The sequence below is a fragment of the Cydia fagiglandana genome, chromosome 12, assembly GCF_963556715.1.
Source record: "Cydia fagiglandana chromosome 12, ilCydFagi1.1, whole genome shotgun sequence".
Classification (NCBI taxonomy): domain Eukaryota; kingdom Metazoa; phylum Arthropoda; class Insecta; order Lepidoptera; family Tortricidae; genus Cydia; species Cydia fagiglandana.
This window is the reverse complement of record NC_085943.1, coordinates 2,904,733-2,917,331: the sequence shown is the minus strand read 5'-3', so window position 1 is coordinate 2,917,331 and position 12,599 is coordinate 2,904,733. Positions and strand designations below refer to the sequence as shown.

The 12,599-nt window shown below is 36.1% G+C and overlaps 1 protein-coding gene across 1 annotated transcript in view; it reads left to right on the top strand.

Moving 5' to 3' along the window:
- LOC134669314 (steroid receptor seven-up, isoforms B/C) overlaps positions 1–12,599 on the top strand; it is a gene marked incomplete at its 5' end in the record, with an annotated part of 128,591 nt that overhangs the window by 17,565 nt on the left and 98,427 nt on the right. The window contains one exon of the mRNA XM_063526821.1: positions 5,946–6,095. Within this exon, the coding sequence (XP_063382891.1) occupies positions 5,946–6,095 (150 nt within the window). The remainder of the gene's footprint in view (positions 1–5,945; positions 6,096–12,599) is intronic.

Genomic DNA, 12,599 nt, shown 5'->3' with positions numbered 1-12,599 from the left:
GGTTTGACCTGTTTCATAGTAAACGTTCGCGCGCACTCATTTCTAGGTTCGAAATGAGTGCGCGTGCAAGTCAGTGGAATGATTAAATTGTTTTAAAATAATAAATAAATACGATTATAACCGTGTTAGTTTCTTAAATCCAATTTTATTACTCCGAAATCAAGCAATGTTACTATCCGGTATCCGGCCGGATAGTAGGTCACTATCCGGTATAAGGCCGGATAGTAATATAATGGCTGGATAGGCCGGATACCGGATAGTAACCGGATATCCGGTGCATCTCTAGTGCTAAGGCTTTTAAGCTGGAAGTGTTCTTCTTAGCTCCAACTTACTTTTATACTCATGTTTGCAAATTTGGAAGGTGTTGTCTATTAAATCCATTCATTCGGCCATTCTTCAAACACGTGTGAACAAAACGGTGGTTTAAACACCTTGATATATATCCGGTCAAGATCTTAACAAACATCTAAACACGCCTCTATTCTCAACCCTTTAGAGCGCATGTTCAGACAGTTATGAACACCTGAACCGCTCAGCTATATCTGATAGTGACTAGGGGCCCGATTCGGATTATGAAATAAACATCTATTAGACATCACCAAGATACGTTAACGATATGTTTAAGATCGAACCTGTTGAAATTTGACATTTGCGCGATTCTGGAGATACTCTTGAACGATTTCCACAGGATATAACTTAGAGATCGAATTCACATCTAATAGATATCTTACTCTATCACATGTGACATTGGTTGCCCGAATTGCGCTGCAAAAGAGAACTAGTTGATATCTAAACTATAACGTATCTAGAATGGATCTAGTACGTGTCGTCTCTTGTGAATATCTTGAAGTTCGAATACGGCAGTGGTTTTCTTCTACCGTTTAATATTGTCGTAAACCCACGTCGCGGTACCCAATTACTACTATCGTTGGGAATATCTGCAACAAATTGTATTCCGCCGAGATAAAGGTTCAATGAACTTTGCAACAATGCCAGATCACGGTTACGGTGGTTATTTTTGAGATAAACGGGGGAGGTTCCATGTTTTGAAGTTAGTCAGCAGGCTTATTATGGATCGTTTTATCCGCGTGATAAAATAACTGTCGCTTTTTGATTCCGTGGGATAGAAGATGGACGCCATTTTATCACGCTGTCACGTAGACAAAAACGACCGTCATATATGTACCTAGGTGTAACATCTTGCGCGCGAAAACACAACAATGTGATTTGCTGAGCCATACTAATGCGTCATACCAATCAATTTACGATATAATATGATTATTTTATGATATGTTATTGTATATTACATCTATACATGAAACGTTCGTATGATAGTGAATACTAGCCAGTAAAGTATTTTAAATTAAATTAATACGTAACCTAAATGCGACTTAATTAAATAATTGGACAAGAAAAACGCTACCTACATCTTTAGTAGAGTAACTTACATTATGAAATGGTTGGTGGTCGATAAGGTTGATTTCAAATTGAAGCTACTACTTATACGGAACTAGCGCCTTAATGACAACCGACAATAAGTAGGTTAGGGACCCTTCTGGTTGAGAATGGGTCAAATGGTCCATGTTGAAGGAAATGAAAACAATGAGAACACAAAAAACATTTTAATAGCAACAATTTACGTAAAACATAAATATTTTCTACTAGGTATAAAAAAACTACCGATACCGATACCGCAGCACCTAATCTTTCTTGTGCAAAACCTATACTTGAGCAGCGAGTCTAAAGTTGCCTCCAGAAACTCGCGAACTAAATTGACAGGACAATGTGCACAAATGATACCACAGTTTGGCCAGTGTTGTTCATATCGATATTTTCAAAAAAGTTTGAATTAGATAATGTCGGTATTTCCAAAATTGTGCAATTTTATAGTACCTAATAGAGACAAGGATATTGAATAAACATATTGTAATTAAATAAATATTTTATTATATTTATTTTGTTTTATTTGTTAGGAAAACTTACAGCTAGAGTAACAATTAAGTTGTAGGTGATAACATAGAAAAAGTGATTTTGGCTCAAAATACAAAAAAGGCCGGCCCAGACGGGGAAATATTTCGTATAATGTGATTAATTTCTCATTTAATTCGAGTGGTGTGGACGCAAAAATTAATTCGCCTCGGTATCCCTATTGCTTCGATTGTGAAGACCAGTCCCTAAACTGGACGTTTAAGTTGACAATTAGGTCAAGATCAAGCAAATCTTGTCAGTAGACAAAGACGCGAAATTCAAATTTACTATGAGACGATATCCCATCGCGCCTTCATTTTTCTTTGCCGCCTTTTTTACTGACAAGATCTGCTTGACCAATTATAAATAATTATGGATCAATCTCATCTACCGGCCACATGTATAAAATTAAATCACCAATTTTAGATTTATGGCGACAACCGAGCTCTTGAAATAAAGAACGGCAAGTTGTTGCACACTAACATGACACTGAAATTTGTCAGTTTCTCATCCGCACCTCCTGATTTGATTGGTAACGACACAATCTTACAATCGAATTAACCACTTTTCTCGTCACATTCATATTAATCGAAATCGTTTGTGACCCCTTTATAATTATGACATGGGTAGTAAGTGCAATATTTTACTTATCGATATCATTTTATCGACATATACCCGTGACTATTTTTTCTTTGCTATTCCTGGTATCATTTTATTTGTCAAACTCATGTCAATTTAGTTCGCGAGTTTATGGAGGCGACCTTAGAGTGCGGATAGAGGACACTGTGTCACAACCCTTTAGAGCTGAACGAGGAGTGCGGCAAGGTTGTATCCTGTCACCGCAGCTGTTCAATCTCATCGGTGAACACATAATGAGAAGGGTATTGGAAGGCTGGGAGGGGGGTATCCAGGTTGGTGGCCAAAAAATCAGTAACCTCCGTTTTGCAGATGACACGACTATAATAGGTGCCTCTGAAAACGAACTTGCACTGTTGCTGCGAAGGATTGAGCTCGTCAGCAATGAGTATGGTCTTAAAATCAACAGAAGTAAGACGAAGTTGATGTTTATTGACCGCTCTGGTAAAGCGCAGAGAACATACGAGTTGCACGATCTGGAGGTGGTTCACAAGTTTGTGTACCTGGGATCTCAAATAAGTGACGATGGGGAATGCGGCTCAGAGGTAGTTAGAAGAGCACAGATGGCCAAAGCTGCGGTGAAAAGACTCGAGAAAATATGGGATAACAGAAGCATAAACCGCAAAACAAAGATCAGACTAATGCGGACCCTTGTTTTCTCGATCTTCTTATACGCGTCCGAAACCTGGACCATCAAAACCGAAACCCGTCGCAGGATAGATGCGTTCGAGATGTGGTGCTGGCGGAGAATGCTCCGGATCTCATGGACTGAACGCCGTACAAATGCATCAATTCTCGACGAACTTAACATTACAACGAGGCTCTCCACTGTTTGCTCCCAACGTGTACTTGGTTTCTTTGGCCATCTGAGCAGGGCAGGGCCAGATAGCCTAGAAAAGCTCCTTATTACTGGCCGTATGGCAAGGAAGCGTAGGGGTGGACGTATGGCCACGCGTTGGGCGGACAGAATAACGTCAGAGACAAACGCCACATTGCAGGCTAGCATGCACTGGGCCCAAGACAGAGTGGCTTGGAGAGCGCTGGTGAAAAGTGTCCACATTCGTCACGTCCCTCAGCCATGAGGATACGACAAGGAAGAAGAAGAGATAAAAAAACTACTCCTAGGCTACAATGTAATGCAGAAATGCATTTCAAAGTAGCATCCCGGTTTATCGTGTGTTATGCGTATCGCAGTTCCCTCCACGCCTATTGTCGCAGAATGCATCTCAGTATAAAATAAACGTATTTCAAAACATATTTCTTTAGGTTTCGCTTCAGTACTGTTACTATTACTAAGAGCAAATCCAGTATAACAGGATCTCTGATTCAGAATTAATGTTGCAGAGCTCGAGGTTTCACTTACGTTGGTCGGTTGGAGGAATTGTGTTAGCGTTAGATATAAGCTCTGTATCAAGCCGCAGAAATGCTTTACTTTATATATTATATGCCACCTCTTAGTCTGCAACTGATAAGAATAAACCAGGCTTTATTCTTAAATGTACATTTGATGCATCAAAATATCATTGAAAAGGTATTGGTTGTGAACTTACTTTAGTATTTCGCGTGTGTGAGCGCGATGAAGATGCTCATATTGAATTGGTAAAATATATGTAGGAGCTCCTGATTCTGAATAAGGCTCCACATATCGTTTTTGACATATGTAGCTCTTATTACTTCAGAGCTAAAGCTCAATTTTGATAAGAAAAAATTGAATAACATTATTTTAATCGTGGACAAGAAAGCTTACTCGTATCACCAGCATCTTAAAGTAAAGGCTACTTAAATACTATAACTGTTTAATAAAAATACTACTTTATATGATACTTTTTACTACAATTAATCATTAATCACGTGTCAATATTCAAAACCCTGGTCATTTAAAGATAATAGAAAGATACGATCCTAACGAGAAAAACCGTAGCCGCTTTTAAACAAACAATGTAATAACTTAACAACTCAATTTACAAAACGATCACATCCTATTTGGAATCCGATATTACTAACAAACCCAATTACAATAAAATTAATAACAATTCTAATGATGGAGAGGCACGCAAGAAACTGGATAGTGTTTTTGTTAAAGAGTTGTTTAATACCGAAACTGATGTTTTTATGTAGAAAGTTGATTTAAATTGTTACACAAATGAGCACGACTACCGGGATATAAACATTGTTGTTTATATAAGAAATCCAGTTAAATTAAAAAGAAGTTATATAGCTACTTGGTGATACGACGTCAGCTAAAGCAGGCCATAACTATGTCAGATTTAATAACGGAATGTCACATTATGACATTTGTGATGTTCTTTTTCTAATTTACCGCTTATCAGCATAATTCTTCTCATGAAAATTTAATTATTTCCGCTTAGATTAGAGAATTCTTTCTCCAATTTTAATCTGCAAAAATGTATAGGCAATATTTAAATTTATTGTATTTGGATTCGTTGTCTAACCGATAATGTGTCTTATTATAATTTTTACGCATAATAATATTCATGAGAGCGTTCTTAACTGTCTTAAGCTCGTTAAGATAGTATTTTAACTATTTTATCGATTCGTTTCGATTCCATTCTTCCATACGAATAGTCGAATTATGTGCCGAGTAGCCTTTGATTTATAGTTTATGGTGATTCTTCTAATAACATTATATCTACAGCTAACAAGTGATAATTACTGAAGATGGTTTTCATTGGTTGATAATGTAAATGTACTGATTAGTCACAAAACTTGTTTAATAAGTAAACATTGTTATTGATACGGAATTTTCAATTACCGGATTTAAATGTTGATGACCCTGGGTTTATTTTACCGGTCTTAAAATGCAAGAATAAATTACATTGAGTTTCGAATATAATCATTATCATATAAGCTGTGACGTGCACTGGACATGGGCTCCTAAAAGGCCCATAGCGGCCACTCATGCGTTGCTCTTATTCAATGGTTTTTTACGATCTTGACTTATTCTCAGATCCTTAGTTGTTGAGGCGTCCTCAGAGCGTATACGGGAATAGTTGGATGATCTTTGAAGAAACGCAGCTGTTAGATAATGCCATATGACATGAAGTCTTTTCTCTTGATTTAAAGTTTTCTTTTGAACATTAAACATTTCATCAATGAACAAATAAACATACAATAGGAAAGCATTTCCAGATCTTTACTTTTTTGTGGTCGTATCCGACATTCGATAGCAGATCGAATCACACTGCGTCTTTGGGTTCTGTTCATTAATCATAAACTAAGAATCATCCTGACAGCGGTTTTCGATCCGATGAGGATTGTGCACTATCCTCAACTTGCAGAATTTAAACAAATAATTTTCACGTTCTTCTTTTGTTCCACAGGATGCAAATCCTTCTTCAAGCGGTCAGTGAGAAGAAACCTGACCTACTCCTGCCGAGGAAACAGGAACTGCCCCATAGACCAGCATCACAGGAACCAGTGCCAGTACTGCAGGCTCAGAAAATGCCTCAAGATGGGCATGAGGCGAGAAGGTGAGTCAACATTTTATGATAGACTTACGTTTTTAGAGTTAGAACAAGAAAAGTCTGCAACGATTTTGATAGCACACGCGGTCCAAGGGTTATTTTAAACTTCAAACTTTTAATGATGGGCAGGGATATTAAATGTCCAACACAGCTATTACAAGCACCATTAGTGTATTCACGCTAGTCTGATCGGTCGACCTGGAGTAAAAAAAAAACTTAAAGATGATAGGTACTTTTGTTTATTGAAAATTATACAAGTATTCAAACAGATAAAGGTACATACTACTATTATTAGTACTATAATAAAAATACACAGGCTTGGTCAAATTGTGTCCATTATATTGGGCTTCTATTATCTAAGATTTTTTTATATCCTCAAAAGCCAATTCATTAATAGGAACGTATTTATTATCAAACTCCTATTTTTTGGCACTCGAAGAAAAAACAGCATGTTTTATTCATACATAACTTGTAAGCATCTGGTTAGGTAAAAACTTGAATACTAAAGCTTCTTTTTTTTGTTCGCCGGTAGTTATCCTTACTCTGTAGGCACTATGTAATAAGTTGTCATTTATTGCTCTATGTAACGTATGAGGTCCGTCATCGTAAATTTAATTGCTTCTAGAAGTACCTCTATTTATAATTTATTTTATGATACAAAATTTTTTATGCGTAGTAATAAATCGGGGACTAGATGTCTAATATTAGTAGGAAAATATTGGTTTTGAAGGATCAAACAAAATATTTGTTTTTTTTTCAACTAACATAAATAATCATACCTTTTTATATCCTTTTGACAAAAGTAAAATAAAAATATACCCTAATTATACGGCAAAATATACTATTCTAAAAATATATAGTTTTTTTTTTAATTAGTCAAATTGACTCGTGTACAGGTTTACGAAAATTTTCTGAAGTATGTCATATTGGCCTTCGGAAGCCTTGTCTATTTTTACGTAAATTTAGGATGTGACTTTGAAAAGTCATCTTTTTGTTAACAATGTCATTTTTCCAACTTAAGCGATCTCGTATTGTAACTTATCCGTGATATGAATAGATTGAAAAATATGCAAATAGCTTAGCTTTACGATGAATGCATTGTCGCTGGTGTAATTAGTGAAATCATCAATCTTGTCGAGTCATTAGGCGATCTGCTCAAGGGCAACTCTAACTAACTGTTGACGATCAATGTTAATATAAAGTTATGAGCCGTAATAGCTTATTATTACGATGGAATTAATATAGAGGCTTATTGTTTTAAAGACAGCGATGTGATTAATGGAGATGGCAAAGAATCTGAGAATATTAATGCAAGAACTGATTTTAATCAAGTGAAATAAGAACAGTATCATTAAAAAGTTGGAGTCTTAAATAAAGGTCAAATCTTTGATATGAATGTCACAGTAATTACACAGATGTAGACATAATCATGCATTTATTATACCTATAGGTAAGATTACTAGAAATGTTTAACAAATTCCTGATACAAATTTGATTTTAAGCAAAACTTTTAGTGGACCTGCAAGTAGACGAACTGCTTAGCTTAGTAGATAAAATGAAAAGCGACTATTTTGTCTCTGAATGTACAGACTGCGTAAATAGCTGACGTGTCAAGGCTAAACAAGAATAAGCCATGACAGCTTATGACATAGCATACGACTTTAACAGCCCATTGATCAACTTTGTCCGAACTATTGTCGGCATTTGCACATTCAAGCTGATGAAGAAGTTAAGAAAAATTCTAATAACAGTAAAATACTAGGACTAAAGAAAAATGTATCTTTGTTGATATAAAATATGTGATGTTACATCAAAATTTTGATACATAGTTACAACTCATTAAATAGTAGTGTAATAAAAAAGGAGCTTAAACTATTCTGAAAATTTTGAATAGTAATGGTAAGTAAAAAGGCAAATATAATTTATGTTATACTTACCCTTTGAACCTAAAAACAGCCTTCCAAATAAATAAACAAATGCAATATAAACAACCCTTAACCGTGTTCAAGACCTTGTTAACGGAATTAAGTGCGCAGCAGACGATAATGCTCACAATTTAAAAGATAACAGTTGGTTAAGGAAGGGCCGGAGGGCAGAGGCAGGTCATAGCCACCCGCGGCGCGCATTACACTTGATGCGTACACCTGTCTGGATTCCTGAGCGGACGTGATTTGAAAATGGAGCATGGATGTAGATTTCGTCGCTTAAATTTTGAAAAATACGTGTATGTATAGAAGAAGAATCTCCATGTTTGAAAGATTTTAAATACAGCAATAAATAATCTTTGGCCTTGAAACTTCGAGCTTCAATTTGTAGATGATTATGCATAGACTTGAATACGGACATTGATTTTATTAAAATATTTTGAAACATATTACGGGTGGTTAAGTCTTTAATATAACGTTAATATAGTTGATTTTCATAAAAGTGGAAATAATCTTTGATGCGTTTCACAGATTGATAAACAAAACTAAATACCTGTTCACATTTATCGAATTAAGCAAATTAGTAACATTCAATAGAGTAAACATCTGATACAGTTGATAGTTTTCGCAGACAATTATTTCTATTAACCTATCCAATACCTTTGAACGCAGAATAATTTATACAGTACCTATTTACTAGACTCACAATACGACATAAACAAAAGTAGGTACTATCTGCTCCTCCACAATAGCTACATCTTTGACACGCTCGCAAGTTTACTAACCAAGCACCACAAGTAACTGAACACCTTTTATTACCGTCATAAGGACCCACATTCACACTTCCTACCTCACCCGGAAAGGACACGGTAACCCGCTGCTCTCCATTCCACCCTTAAGCACCCTTTCGACCCTAACAAAGTACCCTGTATTTTGCCGAAACGATTTGTTTGCTGTCAACAAAGATGCAGGCTCCTTTTTTAAAGCAGATCATCTTTCACACCAAGCAATAAACACTATTTTAGAGCAGCAGATTTGTGGCGGGTAAAAGTGTGCCTCTTTGTACTGATTGTAATCGTCTTAGATATCAAACTTGAGCGGAGATGCATTGACGCTTCTTTTATGTTTTTTGTCAGTATTGTTTTCTGTATAGTTCAGCGTTTTAAAAGCTTGAAAGACCCTATTGAAATGTGCTACTAATACTTTTAATTGTAGTCGATCTGTAGATATGGTCAGTCTTTGTTGAGCAGTATCGGATAATGGTTACAAAAATGACTAAGCTTTTAAATTGTAGTTAGTAAATGAAACTTTTGTTGAGCTTAAAAATAAAGCGTTTAAACTTGAGAAATATAATGACGAACTTAATTAAGAAATTTTCAAAGAAGATAAAATCAGAGATAATGTTGCAAATTTCAGAACCAGTACAACGCTTAAACTTGCATGTTCAAGCGTTGTACTGGTTTATTATTATCAATTAGACGATTAAATTTCCCATGTTAAATATGCAAACTCAGACAAAGCACACACCGATTGATTAATTAACAGCATTAAACTGGTTTAATATTAGAGTGCATAAAACGTTATCTACAAAGCCCTTTGGGCGTTGAACAATGGTTGGTACCTTTTGTCTGAGGCGCATCCATCACGGCCACATTGTTTGTAATATCTTAATAAGTTTTTGTGTTCGTCCGGTCATTTAGAAAGATTCCTCGTATCGCTTCCGATTTTTTCCCCCGAGTTCGAGATGAATTTTAATGGAGAGGTGATTTATGGCGAAATTGAAAAGGTATCAGTCGGATCTTTGTTTTGATATTGGCGTTCTTTCAACTTTTGCTAAGTTTAATTATATTTGTGTTGAATTATTATTTTGCAGAGTTTGTGCATACTGACGCAAAAGCAGTTATTTTTTTACTTTAAACTATTACAATGATTCCTTTACCATAAAAACATAATTTGCATATTCTTATACATCCAGCTTGCTGTGCCAAAAATAATTAAGCCTTAAAAATACATGAGTTATTTTTGAATAATGAATGCAAAGAAGGAACTCAACTTCCCTTAAACTCCCAGCCCCATTATAACCGTTACTTATTAACAGCTTGACCGAAACTAAAGCCCTAATCTGCTGTCTTCCCGCATATTTCCTTAATCCAAGCGTAAACACAACGGCACACACACAATGCAACTTCAAGCCCACAAGACATGTCAAAATCGTCATCCGAGTATGCTTCCCAGGGGTATTCCGGCACAAAAACGACGGATATTTTAAAAAATCCTTTCAACTTACGCCATTTTATACGCAGAAATTTGGCAATGTTTGCGTCTTTTATTTAAATACGCCTATATTTGACAAAGGTCGAGAAAGGAAGCGCTCGACCGTCCTGAGGGTGTTTCGAAGGGCCAGGTGTGGTCATTGTTTGACCTTTGTTGACCAACTGACCGTCCCATTAGACCCGTTTGCTAAACATTGATTGCGTGACCGTGAGAAATGCAAAGTAATGCTTTGAAAATAGGGTTATGGTCAACCAAACTGACCCGTTGTCCTGACGCGATGCATTTTTGCAACCTATAGAAGAAGTGTGACAGTAACTGTCTTTAATAATATCGATATCGCCATGTTCGATATGAGTCGCGTTGTCATTGCGATTATCACTTGAGATAGAACAAGGCTTCTTGACTTAATAATAACGAGATAATTGAATTCCGGAAAACTCTTTAAATTGCTACGACATTACAGGAGATAAATTAAAGAATACATTCTAGACGCATTAAATCTAATAAGTTAATCGTATCAAAATCAACTTACGTGTCTCATTTTAGGGTACAGTCCTTACTATAAGGACAAGCATTAACTATGATTTCTCAATCAACAGACATAGAAATAATTTTGTTAGTTCTTTCTGTTTAAAGAAAGTTTGTGTCAATTAAAATGTTCATTGCAAGTTTCCATATTAGCAAGCATAGACATAAAAGGCTTTGCGTACCGTCCATACAGTTAACTGAAAATTCGTATACCTTATTGCAACGTTATAAGGTCTATTTAAGGTCAAAAATGACACTGATTAAATAGTCTGCAATGGACTGGGATTGATCGATGTCATTTGTAAATGGAAACTGAACTAGTAGCGGCGAGATGACAAACAAATTTTGTTATAAGTTACCAGCTTTATGCAAATATTTAAATTAGTGTCTAATTGGAGAGGACGTTAGAGTGCGTGTTCAGATATTTGCAGCACCTCGGCCGCTCCGATATATCTGATGGCGACTGTACAAGTAGAGTTAAAGCATCACCGATGAGAGGCTTGTCAACATTATCAATATTATAAATGCTTAAAATTAGCGTAATTTGCTGATACTTTTGACTCCACCCAGTAAAAGAAGTGGGTCAACAGAGTTCGGGAAAAACAGCGTCTTTTCTGCGAATGTTACAAAAGTTAACTATTTGGTTTGTACATTTTTCTATGACTTTAGTCATACAAAATTTTAGGAGTAGTAGAGACAAAGTACAAAAATTAAGCTTTAAAGTTCTTTTAATTTATGATGTCCACAGGAAAATCCCATAACCTGCAATTATCCAAAAACATGTTTTTGTCCAAGTGTATTTATAGTCAAGTGCACAATGACGATAGAACAAGCCAGAATCAGTGCTTTTACCCCGTTTGTTTGCCGCGTCACAGCCGTATGATATTATCTTTTTTAAGCATAATAACTGTGACATGTTTCGTATGACGCTCCAGGCCGGATTTTATGGCCCTATTCTGGGAAAACTGAGTCTTGCTAGCCGCGGCTGACATAAAGATAGCATCGCGCGTGAGGTGGAATGGAGCGTTCCCACGCCGCGAAATGCCCCAATACTGCACTGACCCGCGGTCAAGAAAATTGGAAATTAGAACTGGTCATGAAAGAAAACTTCAACACGATGATGCAAAAAATCGCGCAGATAAAGAAAGAGGCAAAATTTCAAGGAATTAATACTCAAGATGAGCAGGATATCCCACAATGGAGGAGTACTGACGATCGGATTGTTAGTTGATCAGGAAGAAAACGTTTAAGTTCAAGACAGGCCAACATTTACAGAAGTCCAAACATCTTGCCGAAATGACTAATAAATGCCACAAAATTCTGTTTCTTGTTACTCTCATCTCATCCACCGAAAATATACGACTTAAAGATACATAATTTGTAAAATGTTGTGTCTTAATTCTGAATGGGCTTTCCAGATTTATTGCTGATAAATATTTATATAAACGTTATCGAATTATTAATATTGTCCTAATCATAAAAAAAAAAGTTAGCCTATATACGTTTCACTACTAGACACATGCCTCCTCTTATGCCCAGTTCAGGGCTTGGGCTATAGTCCACACGCTAGCCCAAAGCATAAGTCATAAGTCGCCTAAATTTGTTAATTTAGAGAAATAATTGAACCTTATTAAGTCGCATAAAGTCATCATAAAAGTATGGTTGGTTTTTTAAATATTACAGCAAATCACGTCACACAAAGCTTCCTTAAAAACGGGTATTCCCTGTTCCCCAATCTCACTTAAATTCCCGACCAGTCTCACACTTTTTTCAAGTGACCTAT